At 35.5% G+C, this 25,695-nt stretch overlaps 1 protein-coding gene across 3 annotated transcripts in view; it reads right to left on the bottom strand.

The window, feature by feature from the left end:
- Positions 1–25,695, bottom strand: part of Kank (KN motif and ankyrin repeat domain-containing protein 2 kank) — a 367,377-nt gene that overhangs the window by 20,365 nt on the left and 321,317 nt on the right. For all 3 annotated transcript variants that reach the window (XM_081762311.1, XM_081762312.1, XM_081762313.1), the window contains 4 exons: positions 14,598–14,807; positions 13,207–13,330; positions 5,121–5,231; positions 267–479 (listed from right to left, as the gene is read on the bottom strand). In XM_081762311.1, the coding sequence (XP_081618437.1) occupies positions 267–479; positions 5,121–5,231; positions 13,207–13,330; positions 14,598–14,807 (658 nt within the window). The remainder of the gene's footprint in view (positions 1–266; positions 480–5,120; positions 5,232–13,206; positions 13,331–14,597; positions 14,808–25,695) is intronic.

Here is a 25,695-nt window from a genome sequence, read left to right as displayed (position 1 = left end):
GATGTGGATTTGTATACCGGACAGACATAGAAACAAACAAACACTCATTCACTTTCATATGTACGATTTATCTAATTATGAGAATTTTTGTGTATTCAATTATTATAAGTCATGTTCACTCTAAAACAGTCTAAAAGAGAATTCAGACTCTTCTTAGGGGTCTATTGAATACTAGCAATCTTTCAATTGCGCTAAGTTTACCATAGCCTAACTCGCGACCAATCTTACCGAAACCTTGATTCAATTCAGTGCATTTTGGAACTTACTTGTTTTGCTCGTACATTTACGTCTGCCAACTGAAATAGACGACGGACAACTTGTCTGTCCGTCTCGGATCGAACTTGAGCTAAGGATACCAACATTACACAAGTGTATCCAGCCTGGTTGGGTCTATTTATATTGCAAACTTTGGAATCCAGAAGTATAGACACAACATCAAAATTTCCATGTGACACTGCATAATGCATTGCCGTATTTCCCTAAAAGAATAAAAGAAAAGAGATTTAAAAATTAATAAATATTAGCTATTATTTGGATATGATTATTCCTAACCTATAAACAGGGTAAGTTACATACAAGCATACGGAACGAATTCTACAACCACTCACTCACATTCATAAGATCATTCTCCCTGACCGTAAAAACTTCTCAAAACAAATTAGCCTGTAAAATAAAAATATTCCCTACTTCAATAGTTTCACTTTTGGTTGGCTGATTTAGAGTTCCGTTCAGCATCAAGACTATATGAAACGTGGACCTACAGCTTAACGTGGGATCTGAACCACATCAGCTCCAATAAGGAATCGGGACGTATGCTAACCATAATATATGGACATATATGTGTGGTTCGGACCCCACGTTAAGCTCCAGATCCACGTCTCATATAGCCTCGGTGCTAAACGGGACGCTAACTGCAAATCAACCAATCAAAAAATGAAGAGATTTGAAATTGGGAATATTTTTTATTGAATATCACAGTGTATGGAACAATATTAAGAAAAACAGAAAAATCTGATCGTCTGGATGGGACAAAACACGAAAAAATGGTACGAAAAATTGTCGCTGCCTGCTTAGTTGAGGCCAGGCGAAGCAATTAACTTAGAAACTGATCGTGACACTAAAAGCGACAATTGAAGTCAGTATCTACCACCACCGACCACATATCAGATTTTTCTTGCTTTCCCAACAACACTTTCAAACAATGGTTTCCGAAACAATAAAATGAATAGAAAAGTATGGGAGCAGAAAAAAGTTTATCCCAAAACGAAGGTCACATGCCCGACCAGGATTTCACACGAGGACCAGCGCTCCCAAGCGGTAAAAATTTCTTTTTCTGAGCTGCTGGGATCCATAACTTGTTGAATACATCGTTCACAACTAGTTATGAGTATTTAGAAACTTAACACAATACAAGTGAAATTATGGGCAAAAATATGAGACTTCACATTTTAAAGCATGCCTCACAGAGGAATGGGAACAAAGAATCCTGTACATGTTTCATGGTATTCAGAATTGAAATAGCGTGTTTTTAATTTTCACAATTCAGGACATTTTGACAAAAATTTCACATTTATTCAACATCTTAATATTTTGTTTCATATGCCTAAACTGAATTTCTAACTTGAACTCAGTGACCTTGAATCAGCTTCAGATTAAACACAGTTTCCCTCTCTATGGAGAAAGGATTTTTTTCTTTTCTTTTCTTTTCTTATCAGAACAGATTGGTTGTGAAAATTTGGGTTAAATCGGTTTTTTTTTTTTTTTAAGGGACAGTCCAATCCGCCAACCGCACACTTTTACTCTTTTTCTAAAATCACTGTTACATGAACTCACTTGAGCGGATTCCATGAGTAGTGGTTTATTTCGCTATGGGTTACCCAGACAATCAGGTAATAGTAAGTTATTGAAAAGGATCTTATGAAAGTGCACCACAGAGAACACACAACTGTAAATGATTTTTCTTTATGACTTGAAACTGAGTAATTCTGGGCGAAGATGAACATTCTGCACAGCAAAGCATTAACAGTGAATTTCGGCCAGGAATGGTGAACGAACTTACAATCTGCCGTTTGTGAAATTTCGTTCCGGTGACAGTGTAGCAAAACGAGATCCGTGGGTACTGACCAATATCATGTTAGGACGAGCTTCTTAGGAACATCGAGGAAGCGGACCCGCGGTAAAATATTTGTACAATTGAAGATGAGTTAGGCATAAACCATGTCACTGTCGTTCGGGCTCCGTGCAATTGGCAAGGTGAAACAGTTGGACTTATGGTACAACATGAGTTGACAACGGGCAACAAAAATTGCCGTGTGAAGATGCGAAGTTCACTAAGTGTACGCAATAACCAGGAAAGTTTATTACATCGGATTGTCACTTTTGATTAAAAATGGATCTATGACTATCGTAAAGTCAGGACAGTTTCCAAAACACCTAAATGATATTGATCATAGGGTGAGTTATGTTTGGGTTGATTCATCATGTCTTTCTCCGTCAAAGCGTAATCATCACTGCGGATTGTTATAGTGCTGAACACTATGAAATGCACAGTAACATTGCCTACAAGCATTCAGAAACTGTCAAAAGACATGGTATCATGTTGGATGATAGTGCACGCGTAAATGTAGTTCAAAGGACGTTGCAGACTCTTCATGAATTGAAGTATAAAATTCTTCCTCATCCACCGTATTGTCCTAACATCTCTCCCACTGACTACCATCTCTTCTCTTATAATTGGGCGGTGTAACAAGCATTCTTCACATCATAGTTTTCTTTCGCCACGGAGTTTAATCGTTGGCTGAGTGCTGCTAAAAATGTGTGGGTGCAGACGAGGATTACACACTTTTCCCATTATAGTTTTTGATTAACGAGGTATTGTAGTTTTTACTCCTTTCGCCTTTGAAATTCACTTTTTCAAAGATTTTATTATTGAAATAAATGACGTATACCTATGTGTATTTTTCCCCCCAAAATATCAATGAGTACGTAACATATAAATGTAAGGTGATTTATACATATGTGTAAATTCATATTAAATATATATATATCATAAATTTCACATTTTTCGTATTTTCTTCATACTTCGCCTCTCTCTAGTTATAAGTAATATACAAGTTGACCAGAAAATGAAGAAAGCATTCTCACTATTCTTTGGTAGATAATTTGTTTTTCATACACACTTCAAGATTCTTTTGTTCCAAATGTAAATCATTATATACAGGGTGTTTCAAGACAACGCAGACAACGTTTGGGAGGTGATTCCTGATACCAAGATAAGACAAAAAGTATAGACTAACCTGGGTGCACAAATGCTTCCTTTCGGAGCCGCTCCTACAAAAATTGTTGCGGAAGTACCGCAGGATTCTGATTTTTTTTTTTTTTTTTTATAGGGTACATATTAGTTCCTAAGTGAAGTCTCGAACCGACTACGTTAGGTCCCATAGTTTTGGAGCTATGGACTTTTAAAGTTAATTTTTCGTGTTTTCGGCAGCCTATAACTCCGAACGGAAGCATTTGTGCACCCAAGTTGGTCTATACTTTTTGCTTTATCTTTGTGTCAGGAATCACATCCCAAACGTTGTCGGTGTTGTTTTGAAACAACCTGTATATAGTACTATGTATAATATATAGTAAATATGCATTGTAGTTCACCACAATTATTGCATCTGCATCAGAAAGACATTAAAAGTTCTGTCGGAGATAATAAATACTTCCTGTGTAACTATTTTCTTTCTTTCTTTCTTTCATAACGGGTAATCTGAAAATAATCTTGATTAATCGACAGAACACTAATTGGTTCATTCGTTCAGGAATTACTTATGAAAGAAAGTTGATTAAGGTAAACGGATCTGGACCGGACTGTACGAGTCCGTTTCCAAAGAATTAAGAAAGAAAGAAAGAAAGAAAAAACTGTATTATATACATAACAGATTGTAATCAAAATAATGGAAACATCTGAAATTCGCAATATTTAAGATATATGAGGTAGTAATTCTGAGGATACACGTGCAGTGTTTAATCATTGTTAATAGTGTATTCAAGCGGAAAGACGATGGTGGTACAAAATGGAAGACCATTCTGTTTTAAAGAGGTCAAATCGTAGACTGAGGTTACTTGTCTCAAGACCTAAGATGGTCAATGTGTTAGGTGTATCGCCAGAAGTGTCCAAGGTAATAACTCATGGCAAAATATTGATGGAAAGTAATAATGGACGGAAGAAAAGCTCCAGTGAGAGGGATTCCCGAGCACTGAAGAGAATTATAACCAAGGATCGTAGAGCGAATGTGGAAAATCTGGCCGCGAAATTCAATCAGCACCTTTAACAGCCCATTGGAAAGATCACAGTACGACTTGCGAGTTGCAAAATCCAAAGATAAGCGCTCGGAAATACCATTGTTAAATCAAGTTCTAAGAAAGCGGAGAAATAATAATAATAATCCAGGTAAAATATTGACACGTAAACTCTGACAATACGTTACTGAAGAGATGAAGAAAAGTAACGCAACATTGTTACATAGGATTCTACATCTATAATAACACTATCCATGGCTTTGGATTGGATATTATTATTAAAAAAAAAAAAAAAAAAAAAAAAAAAAAAAAAAAAAAAGACCAAAGCTTAAAAACACACTGTATTTTAAAACTACTATGTGTTACAGTTTCGGATATCTACCATATCCTTCATCAGACACCATAGAACATAAATGAAGATACAGACATATATATATATATATATATATATATATATATATATATATATATATATATATGTAGTCATCCTTATGAACAAAGTCTAAATTATATTAGCTGAAGCCTTCAGCCAATCCCGTAGGTCCCCTCTTATAGTGTGTATATAGCGTCTGATGAAAGATATGGTATATATCGGAAACTGTAACACATAATAGTTTTAAAATACAGTGTGTTTTTAACCTTTGGTCAGTATTTCTTTTGTTACAGGATTCCACTTATAAATTAAAATATAGTTTCTAAATAAATAAATATTGTAAAAAAATAAAGTTGCAGAACTGAACTAATTTTAACTAATTTAAAAATATATTTCTCATAATCACGTTACATACGAAAGACAATTCTTAGCAATATTTCCAAGATAAAATACTTACACTAACATCAGTCATGTTAACAACATACTCCAAAAGTTGGAACGATATGCCTTCAAAGAAGTCCAAGTAATCCTCAACATCCAAAGGATTAGCTGAAACTGTGCTTGAAATCTAAAAAAAAAAATAAGCAACTAATTAATGACTGTAATGGAAGATACATTGATTCAATAGTTAACCTACATGCAAAACTCAGAAACAGTTTTCAAAAGTGTTTTCAGTTTCGATGCTTTTGATAAAAGCATGTGTAGGACAGAAGTACACACTTTTCCTGAGACCAAACATATACACAAATTCCAAAAAGTTACGAAAAAAAAAAAAAAAAAAACTGGCCTGCTTACTACCATGAAGGTATTAGGTTACGAAGGAAAAAAGCAGCGAGGAAAGAATGGATCATAAAGGCAATTCTGGGTTTCGTGGATAAGAGTAAGAATATTGAAGAATATCAACAAGAATGAGGCTAAGACAGTATAAAAGAATAAGAAATCAAATAATTCCAAAGTGCAAATTTGCTGAGAAGGAGTGGATACAACAACAATGTGAACACAAGAAGAAAAGGATAAAATCACAAGAAGAGCAGATGTGGCTTATAAGAAGAGTAACTTCAAAATCAACGAAGACCAAAGAACAATGTGGTAAAAGATAAAATAAAAAAAAAAAGGAAGACATAACTGAAGCTGGAGATAAAGTGAAACCATGGAAGAAATATTTAGAAAGGCTGCATGGAAGAGAGAAGCAATTAGAAGAATTAGAAAACATGGAGGAAGTAGAAGAAGAGGCGAACGGAGACTGTACACTGAGATTCGAGTACGACAAAGCATTAGGACCTAAATATCATAAAATTCGAGGCGTAGATGAGATGCCAGTTGCAATCATACAAAGTGCAAGACAGGTAGTTCAAGATAGCATTAACGAATAAGCGCAGGTGCTCCAAGACTTCCAGACGAGCAAAGACGGTGAAAATGCCAAAAACAGTAGTTGCTGAGAAACGCGAGTATCACTGAACAATAAGTTTACTTGCACATGCTTCAAAAATCTTGACAAAAATAATCTATAGAAGATTGGAATCCAAGATCCACTTTGGATTCAGAAAGAAAACCGGAACAAAGGAGGTAATACTTGCTTTAAGAGGATTACTAGAAGAAAGAATTGGAGTGGGAAGAGCTAATTTACGTAGCATTTGCGGGTCTGGAAAAAGTGAAATGAAATCTTTGTTTTACGCCCCAAAATGCAGGGTAAAGGAGACGTTAATTATGCGAATGAATGAAATGGTGGGATAAAGAAAAGTGTGAGGAAATGGGACAATCCCAAGAAAATTAGTTTGTTCATCATAAAGACCACATAGCACGAGCTGAGATCGAACCAGGGACCCAATGTGCCAGATGTGAACGCTCTACTACTTCGCCACCGTGGGCCCTCTGTGAGCCTGAAAAAAGGGTTATATGCAGAATTGAACAAAATATTAAAAATTCTGAATGAAGCAGGAATAAACTATAAGAAGCGATGAATAATATGGGCGGTGTTATGCAACCAGTCAACTCACAAAATTTAAAAAAAAAAAAAAAAAAGGAATGCAGGGTGGTTCGGACACATGTAAGGAATATATTAAAAAATCCTGGTAAAGCGTTTGCGATCGGTCTGCCATCTATGAAGAGAAAAGTCAACCCACATACGGTAATATCTTGGGGAAAAAGAAACCTATAACTGCGATTTCTTCAAAACTGACTCGTTGTGGGTTGAATGGTTGTTGCATAACACCGCCCATATATAACCTGTACAAAGAATAAAAGGCAATAATTGAAGTACGAGAGACAGAAGAAGCAGAAATTCAAAAAAAGGGTTAGACATGGATTCTCATTTTCATCAATTCTGTTTAGTCTGAAGAAGCAATAAAATAAAGCATAAGAATAACTGCTCATAGGCAGAAAATACAAACCCTTATATTTGTGGATGATATCGTATGGTTCGCAGAAAGTGAGAAAAAACAGGTTTAAGCGGTACGCAGCAGGTACTAGCAGCAAATTCAACAAACATCAAAAGGAACAAAACAAAAGTTATGAGATGTGTTATATAATTAGAAAATGAAGACCACCTGGTAGAAGAAGTGCAGAATTCTGTTACTTTGGAAGTAAAACAAAGAGCGATAACAGGTTTCTAAATATTTTTCAGTGGTAAAATCCCAAATATCTCCGGCGAAGAAGCCATTTCAAGAAGAACCGAAACCTCTAACCCGAAGCATCGAGACAAAACAGTAGAAATGGCTGATGAAAGCATACATGTAGAGTACGGCATTGTATGGATGTGAGACATGGGCACTAGGAGAAAAGATAAAACGAAGAATGGAATACTTTGAAATGTAGTGCTATAGGAGAATCATGAAGATTAGATGGACGAGCAAAATATCAAATGAGAGAGTATCGGAAATGGTAGGAGAAAAAAAGGAGTATTTGAAAAAGACAAGATAGATGGACACATTATGAGATATGTGGCCCGTTTTTTCCTCACATTTTCATTTCACCACTTATGCGATAATCAATTATCCACTTTCATTAAACCTTCGCCTCCTTTAGTCCAGTGGTCCCCAACCGGTGTATCACGCAGTCCCATAGGGTGTGTCGTGAAATTTTAGAATTTAAAAGTCATGAACGACTTAATAATTAGTTAGAATCAATCTGGAGACCGACAGCATTAATCACAAACTCAAGCGGCAGCAGTAATGCTCTGTACTACACAGTCATTACTTTGTAGAAACATTTAGTCTTACACTAATATAATTTGTATTATTTGAAAAAAATAAATAAATAAAATAAGTGTGTCTCGATGCCGTGGACATACAGTAAAGTATCTTGTCAGTTAAAAAAAAAAAAAAAAAAAAAAAAAAAAAAAAAAAAAAAAAAAAAAAATTGGGAACCGTTGCTTTAAGGTATAAAGGTATAATCGTGGCACGATCAAGATTTTTATTTTATTTTTATCACATTGTTGGCTGATTTGCAGATTAGCGTCCCAGTAAATCGAGGCTATATGGAATGACCTACAGGTTAACGTGGAATCCGAAGCACATGAGCTCTCACTGATAATCGAAGCCGGATCTTCCGTCTTCCACGCTGTATGCTAATCATATAGCCACGACGGTGTTTTTATAACATTTATATACACAAATTGAACTAATTACAGAAATGCTAATACTCTCCAATGTCCCAAAATCAGAATAATCGGCGATAACCATTACGATAAAAGTAGTGAAGTCACTAAATCTAACTGCTAATTAGGAGGATGAAAATATGTAATGTTATGGAACTCACCTACAAGCACTATGGATATGAAAAATGGTAATTACACTATCAACAATCTATCTAACACTTGGTTGCTGTAAGGTCAATAGCAGAATATTTAGGGTTACCGTAATCTGAAATGCAAAAACGAGGACACACTTCCATCTGGCTAGCTTGTTATATAAATATTAGCTTTCGACAGAAGAACGATAAACTTCATCTTCCCTTTTTAAATTTGCTTTTAAAACATTATGAAAAACAAGAATTTTAGGAATAATCAAAAAAAAAAAAAAAAAATCAAAAGATTGCGATCTTGGCCAATAATTAGTTTTGGGATCAGGGGCCACAAAGGTTTCGACCAGCTCCTAAATCAGGTTTTCGTATGTTTTACGGAAAGAGCACATCATACTGAGTAATATTGTTAGCTTTGTTTAGGCTACACTATGGGTGATATCAATAAAACGGAGAAGTTACTCATTACGCCCAATTTTGAAGTAGTTACTCGCATTGGTATCAATAAAAAGAGAACTGAGCACTAGTCGTCTCGGCTGACCTCGGAGAAGCCCCGCCCTTTTGAAGTAACCACACCTCTATTCTCGAGCCGAGTAACTACTCCGCGTTTGATATCAATAAAAATCAAAGACTCCTCTGTGATGCTAGTAACTTCTCCAAATTTGTGGAGCAAGCTAAATAGGTGACTCCGTGCGAAATATGGCAGAGTATATGATTGTTTTACTACGTAGAAAAACTTATAAACTGCATAGAAATGTTGGAAATGGAGATTACAAAAAGCATTATAAGTTTATGAAAGAAAATGTAGTGATTAGCACAACATTTTTTAAGGAGAATCAACCGAAATTCGGGGTGGTGGACTACGTAATGATGAAAAGATGCGGGTTTTCTTCAAGGGCGCCGATCCTGTGGAGGCCCGGGCCCCCCAAAGCTCATGTGGGCCCCCTATTGTATTTATGAATATACAATATTTGGCATAATTAGAGTGCAATTTGTCTTAAAATCCTGATATATATATATATATATATATATATATATATATATATATATATATATACCTTCTGCATCTGAATGCCCTCTCCCCCAAATTTACAGAGACATCGGTGACCTTGGTTTTCTTGCGTTACGTGAGTGATCCGGGATTCCAGGTCGGAATGTCGGGATTCTGGTGTGGCTCAAAGTACTGTCTATGACTACCTGAAAATGGATTGTTTCCGGAAGTGTGCGTAATATACAAACAGCAAAGGCAGAGTGGCAAGAACAATATACATTTCCGGGTGCTATCGGAGCACTTGACTATATACAAGTGGCATTAAAGAAACCTAGTATTTTGGAGAGTAATACGTTAATAGGAAGAGCTATTTCGTGGCTAAGCGGTTAGCGTACATGGCATAGGAGACCCGCGTTCGATTCCCGGCAGGAGCTCATGTGGTTTGGATTTCACGTTAATCAGTGGGTTCTGTCTCATATAGGCACGCTACTGAAAAGGACGTTAAACTAATAATCAACTCAACTCAACGTTGATAGAAAGGGTGTATACATGAGAATGTATTTTGTTTATGTCAAGGCGAAAGGGGACACGTATGGTGTGAAAAACGCAATCAGATGGACGTGATTTATGACGTGGGTGGCTGGACTTTTTTAAAAAGAAAACAAAGGAGGCAAGTGTCTGATTTCGTTCTTAAAGCCAAACAATCTACAAAGACCTTGGACAACACGTGATATGCGCTTGTCGTGTTAATCTTGATATTGCTGGATTCCAATCAACATCCATCAGCTCAAATAGGTTCATTCCCATGGTTTCAGTATTACTTTCTTCTTTCCCGTTTTTTTTTTTTTTTTTTTTATTTTTCTTCTTTTTTATTTTTGTTTTATTCTCGCTCGAATATTAAAGATTCTCTTTTGAATTTGTGTCTCAGTCGTAGATGTATTTGATATTTCGTTGCATTTCACTGTAATTACCTTCAAAGTTTCGGCTTTCTTTCGTTTACTTTCTGGTAGCTGTGACTTTGAAAGTACCACTGGAACTCTTTTACAATATCCACAAATGCACTTTGAAGCTACCGTTGCTACTTGCCCGTTTCATGGCTTTTAAGATACTACGCCATAGGTTAAAAACAACGAAATTGCGCGATGAATGGGAGAAATGAGTAATCACTTCTTTTATTGATACGACTCAGTGCTACGTGCAGAGGAAGCGCGAGTAAACGTTCATAAATCTGGAGCAGACTAGACCTGAGTAGTGGCTTGTTTTATTGATACGAAATTGAGGGAGGAGATTACTCCAGGCGTAGTTACTCCGATTCTCGAGCAGGACTTCTCAGGAGTAGTTACTTATTTTTATTGATATCACCCTATATGTAGTTCTCAAAATATGGGGCGTACAAGAAAATGTTTGATTCTATGAAATATATTGAATTTTTTAGATCAGGGGTCACAAAATTTTTGAACGGTTCTTAAATCGAGTTTTCGTATTTGTTACGGAATAAGCACATCATACTAAGTAAATTGTTAGTTTTGGTGTGGCTACGCTATATGTAGTGCTCGAGATATAAGACCTACAAGAAAATTTTTACCTGAAATATATTGGGTCTTTTGATCCAATAATTGAAATGTATGGAAAACACTAAAATAAAAGTACTTACCTAGCATCATGCTGACTCTACCAATTCGTATTTTTTTAGTAGATCTGATCATCTGTGACAATTCTTTCTTTGAATATAAATACCCAGACATAAATACCCAGTGCTGTATTTACATGTGAAAGGTTTGAAATTGAATTGACAACACACTTGAGCTTAGAAAATTAGGACAAATCAGGGTGTTTCGGAAAATGTATGAGGACAGAAATGTTTATTCTCAAAATGCGGACATGCACATGAATGCTGATATATTGTAACCTAAGAATAGTACATTTTGGCACATACAATAATAAGAATTATAATATAAATAAATAAATAAATAAATAAATAAATAAAAATAAAATCCCAAAGAAGCATTTACTTATAAAAACATCATTAACAGTGAAAGAAATGAAAAACTATCACTCGGATATATATAGGTTCTTAGTCCAATCTTAATTTGGAATAGGTAGCTGCACGAAAACGCACCACCGAGGATTAGCCTATTAACAGCGACGTGCTAAGTTTCAAATTCGCATTATTATATTTTTTTGAAAAAGCCGCAAGGTAATAGTTAGAAAAAACAGCTCTCAAGAGATTAATAGGTTAAAAAATAATTCACAATTCTTTAAGTGCAGCCGAAGCCACGCTAGAGAACTCGCCCTATATCCAGCCGAATTCTGAGGAACGAACAACGAATTGATTATTGCCATAGTACCGAGGTCCCTACAATTTTTTCTCACAATTATTTCCCATATTCCATTGTTATTATTTGTTTCCAGTGTTACATGCCTATCCGAAACTTTTTTAATAATAAACTGTAACTGTACTACACTATTACAACACTATCATACAACTTATCCTCATAGTCTACCTTATAGTTCAGAATTATGATTCTAATCGCATATAGAAATGAATGAAGGTCTTTAATCGGATCCCTCTTTCAGAATGTAGATCACCCATCACACATAAGATCGGTGAATAAAGTGCTGTATTTACTTATGCCTAGGAAACCTTAATTTATAAACTAGCTGAACCCGCGCTCTCTACACAGCGCATCATTCACATAATGAGCATGAATCTCCATGTCATTCCTCACAACATCTATACGTGTTCCTTCACAGTGAAAGACGTCTTGATAAAAATCGGCGTGGGGTACCATTAAGAGGAAAATTTTTAGTTTTTTTTTTCCCCAATATCTCGCACCGTTTGTAAGATTGAGCCTACTTCCTGTTGGAGTTTCTAATTCATGTATGATCAGTGTTTTTCTTTCTTCTTGCATGCAGTATGTAATAAGCAAATACATTACTTACACAATTAATTATAACTAGCTGAACCTACGCTATCTACTCAGCTAATCGTTCTATTATGACCATGAATCTCCTTCCCACTGTGCATGTCTCCTTACTCACTCAAGTAAAGGATAGGAGACTCACAAAGGAAGTGAATAGCTGTGTATAGATGTTGGAGTGAGTTTGTAGCAAATTTGTTGAAGTAACACGATATCAAGTGGAAATATTTTTTCTAATAAACCCATATCTGTCCGAGTACGCCTCATTGCGTCTCTTGAAGCCTCTGAAGTCGTCAACATGCAATAGCTTTTGCCATTCAGATTTAAGCAAAGCGCCTGGAATGTCCGTCAACCCGCCATACGTAACTTCTCTACTGGTTGCCTAATACCGTAGTTTCGGCCTGCAATAAGGTTAATCTAATGGGTTAAAAACGAACCCTAAAATGATGACTAGAACCATAACGACACTTTTGTTTTATTTTTATTTTTATTTATTTATTTTTTTTTTTTATTTTTATTTATTTGAAAATTTGAATGAGAACTGGACAATCTACACAAAATTGGAATTGACCAGTGGAAACGGTACGTTTCTAGCACGCACTTGTGGTTTTGGAGTTTTCATTGTCGAAAGGATTGCAGACAAACATATAAACTGTTCTTTGGATACAAACATATAAATCTAGCGTTTTAATATACAGATGTGCAATGAAAATTAAAAATGCGAGATTGCGTTGGACTCATTGAATTCGCACCTAAGGGATGTGGTGTAACGAAAATAGGTTGATTCTTCCAATATTCTCATACAATAAATATATAGTTGGTAATCAGAAATTCATTCACCTATGATAATATCCTCATAGTGCACACAAAATATTAAAGACGTTACTACTTACTTTAAACCATTCCTTCTGAATTATATTTGTTGCACTGTCCAGCTGAACTGTTCTACTGGAAGATTTTTGAAGAGAATCATTCAGAACCTTCAATGCTGCTTTCATCTCCTTGGTTGGTTGAGCCCTAAAAAGATAAAAATTATACTCAATCACTAAATGTATTTAGCTACGATTCACAGTCCTAGTAGCATTTGATTTACTTCATCATTCGTTTACAAAGGTAAGCAAGGAATATACACAGTGGTGTGAAAACAAGAAGCAACACGTACTAATTATGCTATTTCACTTCACATGATTTTCACCACCGTAAACTACAAATTTTATACAATTGATCATTCGGTATCACTTGATATTCGGGTCTCACAGTGCTGAGTATTCATTCAATGATCGTCCGAAGATTGTATAAATGTTTTGAAGTAAACGTGAAAAATATTCCTTTAGCATTCCCACAGAAATGCGCCACACACTGTGTGATGGATTAGGGAAGTACATTGCTAATTACACAACTCAATTTGTTAGCTTCTTCAGAAGCAACGCCTTGTTTTTAAGGCCGCCTATGTATGCGGAAAAACACATTACTTGCTGGAATATTTGCTCCTTAAAATCCAAATATGAAGACTGTCAATGCAAAGCAGTCGAAAATGTGCAAGAAAATGAAAGATTATAATTAATGGTTATGACTATTGTAATGCAAACAGAATAATCAGCAAATATTCCTTTCGACAGAAAACTGAAAACATGAACTTCCTTTTTTCCAAATCAATCTCTGAATAAAATTCATCCTTGTGTATTATGATTTCAGGATGAAGTACGGGTTTCCGATTTTTGAGGAACATATATATATATAACATTTTGAACAAGATCGTTCTATCAGTTTTCGAAAATAGTTAAGTTTCAATTTTAGAAGAATTTAAACAAGTAACTGAAATATTTTGTACAAACTCCTTGGTTCCAACTTAATAAATACTATTCACCCAAGCTTTGCACAGGTGTCTATTTAACTTCATCTAATTTCACCACTACAATATTTTCACTTCTATGTTTACTTGTACATAAAACAAGCTCTATCAAGCTAAATTTCAATCTAAAAGAATACTATCAATCGTTTCATAGGATTATACTAATAAGAAACTCAAAAAAGAAAGACAAATATCCAATTCATCTGTTCATTATTACTATACTGCAATATATACTTTAAAAAGCTGTAAAGACATTGTCCATCACTTGAAATTACTAATTTCATTATCTTTCAGAAGTTTATTATGTTTACAACACAAAATTTACATTCTTACTAACGGAGCATTTAGAATACTTAATTTCATAAGAGAAGATACTTTCAAAGTGACTATATAATCTACTCATCGTACCAAACAAAGGCAAGAAATACATACTTTTTCCGCGTTTCTTCGTGAATAGGTTGGAATAGAGCCGCTTCCGGTAGATGATGTGTATTTGGAATTTCATCATCTGAATGTTCTGCTCGTTCTGCATTCCCGTTGTAGGAACCTCCATCGGAGTCAGCATCTGATGCAGGGCCTGACCCTGCTGGAGACTTTTTGCTTTCAGTTGAAACTTCAGCTTCCTTTCTAGGTTCCTCATGTCTGAAACAACAAAGACAGAATATTTGAAACTAATAATAATAATGAAACTGAATTGTGTGTTTACTCAAGTATCTAGAAGCAGAATTTCTTGATGATCTCATTCAGTCATTTGGTCTTGATGAGTGAAGATCGTACGCTACTTAGAATGACTAACAAGACAGTGCCTGTGAAATAATTCAATGTGGCAACCCTGCCCACATCAAACTATTGAAGAATGTCTGCCACAACAACTTGTCCCTCCTCTTTCAAGGAAGGTACGGAGTAACACACATCAACAGGCAGCGCCAGCAAGGGCACACTTGAAATAGAAAGGCTCTAGCATGTGCGCCTTTGGTACACAAACTCCCGATTCGATTCCGGGATCAGGCTTGAAATTTGAACGTCTTATGGCGATTCGGATTCCACCTTAAACTATAGGTCCACGTCTCATATAGCCAGCCTCGGTACTGAAAAGAGACTCTTCCTCGCTCAAACTAAGAAACAACTAGTCGCACCTTTATTGTAATGTTCCACTATTAAAAACATCAACTTGATTGATATTCTGGGTTTACTTATATACACACATAAAATTAAGTATATTAAGGAAAGAAAGGTACTGCTACACGAAAGCAGAAATGGTTCCATTGTGTGCACAGCCCATATTTTTTACTCTATCGGCAACTTCGGAACCAATGAGCCATCTATAGTTACTCTATTCCTGTAGACGACAGGGAATTATTCAAACTCAAAGAAACTGAACTCAATGAGTCCGCTCCGAACTCACTAACAAAGAAATCTGGCCACTGCACATCAAACTGAGAGTTTGATTGTGGAAACTAGTCTGAAAATACAGTTGTTTTCACGCTTGCGTTATAACTTGCTAGCACGAAACGATACTACATTTTTGTTGCTATTCTCTCCACAACTTCCTATGAATAGTGCTTTTATTCTATTAATTTTCTTCAATATACAAAGGCATCCTTTCAATCGAGAAATAAAGATAAACATTACTGTGGATGCACTGGACTGTTTTCGAAATTGACAAGAAGAAAATTTCTAGCACTAACCTAGAACAGCTTATAAACAATGTCAAATCTAAGATAAATGTACGCAGATGAATACATTGATTATTTTCAGCGTATTGTAGTGAATACGTAACTTTAAAAACAAAATAAATAATAAAAATAAATGTTTTATTGACCTGAACATCATTTGCTACGTTTCGAGAATTCCTATATACAGGGTGTTTCAAAACAACGCCGACAATGTTTTGGAGGTGATTCCTGACACCAAGATAAGACAAAAAGTATAGACCAACCTAGGTGCACAAATGCTTCCTTTCGGAGTTATAGGCTGCCGAAAACATGAAAAAATGAACTTTAAAGGTCCATAGCTCCAAAACTATGGGACCTACCGTTGTCGGCTGAAGACTTTACTTAGGAACTACTATGTGCGCTATCCAAAAATACATATTTCAGAATCCTAAGGTATTCACGCAACAATTTTTATAGAGATAGTTTGGCTACAGGCATATAATTTGAAGTACTCACCAACTACCTCTATAAAAATTGCTGCAAAAGTATCATTACCCTCCGATACGATACAACCTTGTGGTCGAAGTTGTGATGATGTTCTAGATTAACGTTGGGCTTATTTTACAGATCATACATTAGATTGGTTTATTTGGAGTTTGTTTCTTTACAGCACAGAAGACTATATAACGCATGGAAAGAGATTTTGTCATCGGATTTGAATCTAAATGCTCTCACCGACAATGAAACGCGAGTCTGCTCGAAGACGAAAATGTTAATTATTTAGCCTCGACAACAACTTAGCTTTCAAACCTTGGTTTCAATTAAATAAGCACAATATTTTCACACAGTCTCTCTCGGAAGTGAATTACATTGACACAGCTCCAAATAATAATGTTTCTCCGATAAAAATGGCTCTTAAAAGCTTGCAGTTCGTAGTAACTTCACTTTCAATTTAATAATCTATATTCCATGTATGGATGCACTTGAGGACAAACGCAAATCCCAATACACATTAAAATTATAGCTCTCCCCGCAGGTCTAACGGTTAGCGCACACGCCTTCGGCTCATGGGGTCTGGGATTCGATTCCTGCTTTGAAAGCCTTGAAGAATGAAAGCATAACACACGCGTTAGACACCAGATCAGCAGCCAGGACCCATACTATACGAAAAAATCACGATATGAATTTACAAACGTTTTTAGGGAGACAGCATAGCATAAAACTGATATAGCATAAAACCAATTCATCCGCGAGATGCATCGAGAACAAAACATTTACATTAAAGTAATTCATTTAATGAAAAAAAAAAAAAAAAAAAAAAAAAAAAGATGTTTGGTTGTTATATTAGAATTATAAAATGATTGCATATTGTATCATCTGAATCGCTCCGAAACCGATGAAGTGCAACAGATTTTTTGAATAAATTGACTAAACTAGAATTCCGCCACAAAAGTAATAAAACTGAAACAGTTGTTCACTTTTATTTCATTGATTAATCATATAGTGCCGTGCAGTTTAAGAATCAGCTTGCCAATATATGAAATATGTATACTCTTTTCATCATCAAACGGACTTCGACTTACAATTTTCATTACTTATAATTCAAATAATTCAACAGATACAGAAATCGTGTGCTACTATATAGTGACTACAAATACACAGTTTCATTACACAATTTGCTATAACACATCAAAAACTATTCTCTACGAATGATTTTCCACCTTTACTATAGTAGTGTAATTCTCATGGAGGATTACATAGTAACGATGCTTATATTGTGTACGGTACTTTTACATTATCGTTTAAAGACATGTCCTCTGCATACGTTCCTTAGAAAATAGCCCTTTTTCTCTGAAGTAATAGACTCAAACTTTTATACTTTCCAAATCTTCGCAAACCTATTTTATCATGCAATACTATTTACATACAAGTAATATATGTATGTATGGATGCATTTGTATAGTTACAGAAATAAAGTTATTGGTGCTGATTAAAAATATAGGGGTTCGTTCTTGCAAAATTTACAGGAAAAATGTGTTTAGAAAGAGCGACGTTTAAGGATCTTATTTGTGTAGGTCACAAACATGTGACTCATATATCAACATTGTTAGAGCACTGAAAAGCTGTTTTTCCCGTAAACACTTTCAAATACCTAGGATCAAGATTAACAGACCAAAACCATATTCACGAAGAAATTAAATGTCAACTAAAAGCAAAGAATTCGTGTTATTATTCAATTCAAAATCTTTGTCGTCGCGAATTCTGTCGAGGAATTGGAAGTCTAAAGTATATAAGAAGATAATAATGCCTGTTATTCTATATGGTTGCGAAACATAATCGCTTACTCTGCGGAAAAAAAAAAAAAAAAAAAAAAAAAAACGTAGACTGAAAATATCTGAGAACAAAACCCTGAAGCGAATATTTGGGCCCAAGAGGAACGTGGATGGGGAATGACGGAAACTTCATAACGACGAAAATACATAATTTCTATTGTTTACCAAACACTGTTAGTGTCATCAAGTCTAGGAGGCTCAGGTGGGCAGGTCATGTAGCCAGAATGGAAGAAAGTAGGAATGCTTTCAAAGTTTTGACTGGAAATCCAATCGGAAAACGACCATTAGGAAGACCTAGGCGCAGATAAGAGGACAATATCATATGAATCTCGTAGAAATAAAAATACAAAGTAGAAACTAGATCCAGTTGGCTAAGGACAGAAGTCAATGGAGAACTTTCGTGAACACGGCATTGAACCTCCGGGTTTCCATAGGCCACGGCGTTACATACTTATACATTGACATTAGTTTTTATTTCAGACTTCACAATGGCTACAACCAAGATGATTCATTGACGGAAGATCCTCTGTCGACCATTATATTTCCATGGAAGAATGACAAGACCAAATTTTATTATCTTTCAAAATATTGCATTCTTCATTTCCAGCAAGAAACTTGCTGTAAAGCAGCGTCAAGTTCTAATCCGTTAGGACCTCCCGAAGTTGTTCTGAGTTTAGACTGAAAACAGATGTATAATTTCCCAGAATTTTCAGCAAGTGCATCATGTATAATGTCAAATGTTTGAAGTTCGTCTAGAAAAAGATACTTAAAAAGTTAGGATCTAGCGGCAATTGTAAAAGTTCCAATTTTTATTGCTCCCTGGTTTCTCTTCCTACTTGTACGAGAAAACGTCAGCCAGTAAATCCAATGTCTATATTTTTGCTCAAAATAAGATTTTCTGCTTATGTCACACCAACAGTACATAGCCCTATAACTATAGATTTCAGCAGTCCGGTTTCATACATCGAATCATGACACCGCTCTATTTTACAAAAAACCTTTGTGAACCCTGTGATACAAGTAAACTTTCCGGAGTTACTGAATAGGTAGTGCAAGCAACGTAGTAGGTTACAAACATTCCAATTCACCGATTCATCGCACCATCATAGGATAAATTCATAATGGCTTCACGTTACAGATATTTTTGTAGTTTATAAGTTATGTATTTCCTCATTTATCAAAACTAAAGCGTCCGCAGAAACTTCAAATTTTCCCCTAACTTTCAATCGGTTTCCCTAGCATTCAATGAACATCTTTCATTTCATTGACTTTCACTGATTTTCCCCTACTTTCCAGTTTGTCGGAATCCTGATTTAACAATATAAGAAAGATAAATTTACGTTTATACACTGAGTATTATAGCACACATATCATTATAATAAACTAAAACTGGTAATATAAGTAGAAATATTTTGCAGGAAGTAAAATCCTAAAAATAAGTTACGAATAACAACGCAGACAATGTTGATTTCAATGGTAGTCATACTGGCGAATAAACTACCAAATAAACATGACCCAAATGAAAGTTAATCTGCATTTCAGACTATGACTTCCACAAGCATACGGATTTTTATACTAGAAAACATTCTGTTGTGCAGCCGATGTCATACCCGGCAGCCAAATTGAGGTTTGATCTTGTGAGCTGATTTCAGGTAAACCAACCCACTTACTGCAACGCTGTCAACACAATGACATAGAAGTCCGCTTCAACACACGTGCTGTATTTTCTTAGTGACACGAGTACTTTTGTTAGCGTGTCGCAAGATTTGTTTGGTCAAGTTAATTTCTTATCGAAGTTTTCGCAATATTGCGCCTTGCTGACATCGGTTCATGTCAAATGTCGATTTCGCTGTCGCGGAGTATGATGACGTATTTACATCTCAGCAAAGACCCGGTATAATGTGGAAATTGTGGGTGCTTAAAATATATATGTAGAGAGACTATACTCCTAATGTATGTTCATTATTTTTTCTCAGTCTATGTAAGGATTACATGAAAAGGTTGTTTTAAATGACCTCAAAGACCGTGTCACATGTAGTGAATGTATCGACTAGTTTATACGGAAATGTTGATTTATGCCCACGTCCACTGTTGTTAACACGACTGCTCGCCACAGACGCACCTATGGTGCCACTACGACAGCTTACCAAGCTTCAGCCTGCCCTTACCGAATATATATTATTCTTGCTTGCAGTTAGCACCTAACACAGTTTAGTGTATCTTTTCTGGTTAAACAATCTTTTTTTTTTCTTTCTTTTAACGGTATACCAGTATGTAGGCTTATTATCAATCTCTACACAATTATTGGAGTTTGCGCTAACAAAAGAACACTGTAAAAGTCATTACAGTATTATTGAAGCAAGAATATAGATAAGAAATAATTTGAAATTGATCTCCATATTCTTAATCCACACGCACTTTTTGTCCTGATAAATACTATTTTTCTCTGCTCTCTGTGACTGCTATCGAATTCTCAATTTCCCACACTCACTGACGGGTCACAAGGAATTCCTCTTGTGCAAGTATCTTAGTGTATACTTTAAGGCATTTTGGGACAAATTTTCCAGAAATCGGTGATCATTACGCTTACACCGTACTAAAGAATGTATGTACCGAGGAAAAGGAAGTCGCACATAAAATAAAAGTTTTGGAGGTACCGGTACTATTTTTTTTTAATTTTATTTTATTTACCGTACGGATCTACATATTTGTAAAATTTACAGGAAAAATTTGTAATAATACTGTACATTAATACACCCATGTGTACGTAATTGAAATATATTGTGTTCTTACCTGTGAGATGCGTACCTACGTAGAAATAAATTAATCAAAATCTAACCTGTTACGCACGTATTCTTCCATACGGTAGCCATTAATCACAGTACACAAAATGAAGTGAAATATCTGAAGTAGTGTGCTAACTCATGACGCGAAACTATACAAGTGTCGAGAGTTAAAAGAGATCCACATATCTATAAAATTTACGCTAGTAATGCATTATGTTATTGTGGAAAAGAAATGATCAAGCACTAAAAACATGGCAGAATATTACCTATAATGTTCTTAGTAACGTACAAATACATAATCTGATACGTACGGTAAGTGTTTTTATGCCATATACAATCTGTTGCGCTATCCTTGTTTATGCATATGCCTGCCATCGCTGACGCGCCTGCTCTCTATGGATGCCCCCCTACGTTACCGCAGTTTTCCTACTGCGCTCTACCTTCGCTCGGTTGGATAGCATTCGGCCTTTTTAGTGGTCACCTAGCACAGGTTGGTTAGTATATTTTCAAGCCTACACTCCTAAAATGATAACGATACAGTCGACTCACTGGAAACTAAGTATACACATAAGCAATGAATTTATTTATGGACCCACACAATAAATCTACACTTTGCTCTAAAGGCATAGTAATTTGCATTGGTAACTTACTTAATCTAGGCAAGTAAAGTACCTTCGAAAGTGTATATAATTAAGTTGTTATTCGATACTTCGTGCAAGTGTTTCCCTTATAGAGAATTATAAGTTAAAGATGCACATATTATTTTATGTAATTTCTACCTTACTATTTTAGTTAGATGCTCAGCGTGGATAGATTAACAGTTCAAGGCAAATACAATTAAATTGTTCGGATTACAAGTGATTAGACTACGTGATGAACCATGTAAACACATCACAGTAATCGGAAACACCATAATCTAATAGACGATGAACTAACCGATAAGTTTACAAAAGTACACGTATCAATTAGAATGAAAAAATCCTTTATATTTGAATGAGAGATGGAAAATAAAAATAAACCAACCCAAGCCTAACTATACCTTTAATACTAAAAGCTAATGTTCCAAAAATCATTTTAATGCCTATATGACAAGTTCAAATGATATAATTAACATTCACGATAAGATAAACTTCGGATATCTTTTAGTTTCTCCCCCAATCTTGCACATATAAAATCTCCAGTGTTATTCACTTCACAAAATACAGCTAAGCGAGCGAAGGGGGTTTGAAGTCCCGCAGAGCCAGTTGTTTTCTATCTTTATCACAATTTACACAAAAGCAAGGTACTCGGTTCTCGAGCCATGAAACGAGTTGGGGGAGATTCTAAATGTCATCCTAAACTTATTCCAACGAAAACTAACCTATAACAAATTAAAGTAGCTACTAATTGGTATTCACCATTCATTTATATTATATATTATATATATATATATATATATATATATATATATATATATATATATATATATATATATATATATATATATATATAGTAAACATCAACATGAAAGCAGAAAAAAATTAAATCTGTTCGTTGACATTCCAAAACATTCTTGATTTGCAATTCCTGTTTCACGAATAAATCTGCTCTTACTTCTATGTTAGGTATTTCATAACATGTAAAATTATTACAGATGATTTAGTAAATCAGTACCGCACAATATTATTCATATAATTTATCACAAAAATAAATCAATTAAATACGACGCAAACCAACCAATGCAACATTTCCAAAAATTAGTAGCAAATGAGCTGATTAATGAATTGTATAGGGACTAGGTTATATGATGACTAGAATCAGAACTGTTTAAACCCAAAAAGAACTTTGAAAGAACTTCCAATGAGGAAAAAGTAACTCAATTTAAAACGTAAAGATATCAAAACCCGGAAGCAACTAGCAATATCAAAAAGAAAACATTGTAATATTTACCGGCACTTGTTATATTTACCTCGCTTTATTTAGTGATTCTGAAACACCTAAATCTTCTTGAAGATCACACTTAGGCCGATCATATACACGGATACTTCCTTCGGAGAATCTCGCCTGACAAGCTGTACTTTCTTCATTGACTATTACAGCCTGACAGTCAAAGCTAGCATTCCCATGACTTGCTGTCAACATTCGTAAGTATGCAAACGGTACTAAGTGATCGTTGCAATTGGAATTTCTCGGTTCTCAGTGTTAATGAAATCTACACGTCAAAATACCCAATTCCTCCTACACCACAAACTACTACTCGTTGCTGTTATTTACGAACACGAACATCAACAAACTCTTCCCTGCGCTGTCGCGCTGTCGTTGCTTCTCTGTTTAAACATTGTTGCCAACTGCACTACATTGACCGAAACAAACTAATTCCTCTGACTCATCAACGTGACAGGATACCGAATCCTTTCCCTGAATTCAAGTCGCATTTCCTTAGAAGTGGCAAGTTGTGTGCTGGTACGTTAAACTGGTTATTGTTTACATCGTTTAAAAAGTTCTTGACTAAATAAATTAACTTGAAATGAATTTACATTTAGATAGACTGAATGAATAAACACACAGCGGATGAAACAGCCCCCCCCCCCCGATTATGCCGGTTATGCTAAAGGAGACGCTGATGATGAGTAATGAATGAAATGGTGGAATGAAGAAAGTGGGAGGAAACGGGAGAACGCCGAGAAGACCCACGCACACGGTGTCAAGACGAAGAGAATAGCCGAGGACTAAAATATATCGAAGTTTCTCAGTTGGAGTAGGTGACCTGCCAATAATGACAGAATAGCTATGATGATATGGTTAGCAATATTGGCCAAAAAAGAGAGAAAAAATTAAAACAATAATATTGATTAATCAAACCAGGTTTAAAGAAATCTTCAAATTTCGAGTTTACTGCTGCTTTAACGGAAATAGATCCTGCGCTTCATTCCTATACACTGATAATTTTTTTTTTTCAGTCCTGAAGTGTTTCTCTTTTTTATTTTTATTGACACTTTATTCTTCGATTATTGCATAATTTGCATAACCCACAGGGATGCTCCCCACTTCTCGCAAAAACTTCGAAATACGCATGAAATTCACTTTTTGCGCTCGCCACTTCAGGTTTTTATTTTGCAGATCAGGAACGTATACAGGAGTGGGTCCTGGATGTCCGGACCCCCCCCCCCCCGAAATGTCTACTTTCGTGTAAATTTAGATTAATTTTAGGGGAAATTTTAGGAATTTTAATATAAAATACCCTCATATTGAGTTTGCACCCCCCGAAATAAATTCCTGCGTACGCTACTGTTGCAGATTTCTTCTTACTGGACGTTTGTGGCGTTTTGCCAGCAGACTGTCTGAGGCAAAGCAGTCCAAATCCCTCTTTTGCTATAATTATCCCATGACGAGTCAACAAACGTTACCAGATCGAAGGTCAAAGATTTAAGTTTATTCCAAATAATACACATACGTAGAATAGTGTCTGATTTCCCGATAAGTAGCAAATCCTCATTAATTAAAAACGCACGGATGCATCGTAATCCAGCACCAATGACACATTTCTTTGTGAGCAACATGCTTTGATTAGAATGACACCTGTGTTGCTTGAAAACGAGTAATAACTACAGAATACGACATACTGTAACTTTATGCTACAGGGGCACATAGACTCACACGGGTTGCATAAACTACTGGAAAAACACTCACTCCAGTTGTATTTCCATTGAAGCCAAGAAATTCAAGTGAAAGATGTGATGACTTTCCCCCTTTTTTTATATATTCTATAAAGAAAATTCAAGTAGTACCGGTATTTGTGCGACTCTTGCCCAAGAGTCTTGGTTTTAGTCTTGCATTGGGATACCTGATCTTGGTCTTGCATGCAAGACTCTTGCAAAAACTGCAAGACCAATACTCTTACGCTCATCACTAATTAGAAGCGAAATTTTCGAAAACGCTGAAATGTGTATTCTCTTACTTTTATTCAGAAGTGTGATTAACTGGATTTCACATCTCAAACTTAAGTGATCACTACCGGTACTTTGTGAAAAAATAAAGGAGCATTTCAATGTTACGGAAATTGGCCATTTTTTCTTCTTAGAAGCACAATATTCAGAAACGCTGAAATTCGTGCTTTCTTACTTTTAATTTCAAGAATAAACCGAATTTCAGGTCCATAACTTTACCAAGTTCTCACACTTTACACTTTCTAATTAAACAAAGGGAAAATTAACTCATTTCCCTCTTTATGAGCGAAAATTTCAAGAACTCTTAAACACGTTTTCCCTTATTTTTTTCTCATCATCTCTGTCAAGTTTCATCTCTTTAACTTCAGTGATTCGTGAGATATACTATTTCTGTGTGTGTGGTGGGGAGGAATCAATCCTCTTTACCCCTTAGGATAAGTATTTCCCCCCCCCCAAAAAAAAATCCTTGTAACATACTTTCGCGACAGGAGGAGTATTGTGTCCAAATTTCAGGTTTCTACCTATAGTAGTATGACCTGAGCAATAATGAATCAGTCACTTCTACTCTTTGATATAATGGTATAGATTGTTGCGAGAGCTTTTACAGAAACTCTCAGATATGGACACAATCTTTACTTATCCTTAACGTTTTAGTACGAGCATCCTCATAACGGACAGGTGATGATCCTCAGCTCAACGCATTTAATACAGAAAATACTTTCCACAATTTGAAAACAAATGGAGGGTATACGTAACTTGTTTTTGGGAGGGGGTTGGAAATTAACGCAAAAGATATTGTAATAAATCCGTAAACAAAACGGTTCTTTCCT

Source organism: Thermobia domestica, chromosome 6, assembly GCF_964235325.1.
Source record: "Thermobia domestica chromosome 6, izTheDome1.hap1.1, whole genome shotgun sequence".
NCBI classification, from domain to species: domain Eukaryota; kingdom Metazoa; phylum Arthropoda; class Insecta; order Zygentoma; family Lepismatidae; genus Thermobia; species Thermobia domestica.
This window is presented reverse-complemented; position numbering and strand designations above follow the sequence as displayed.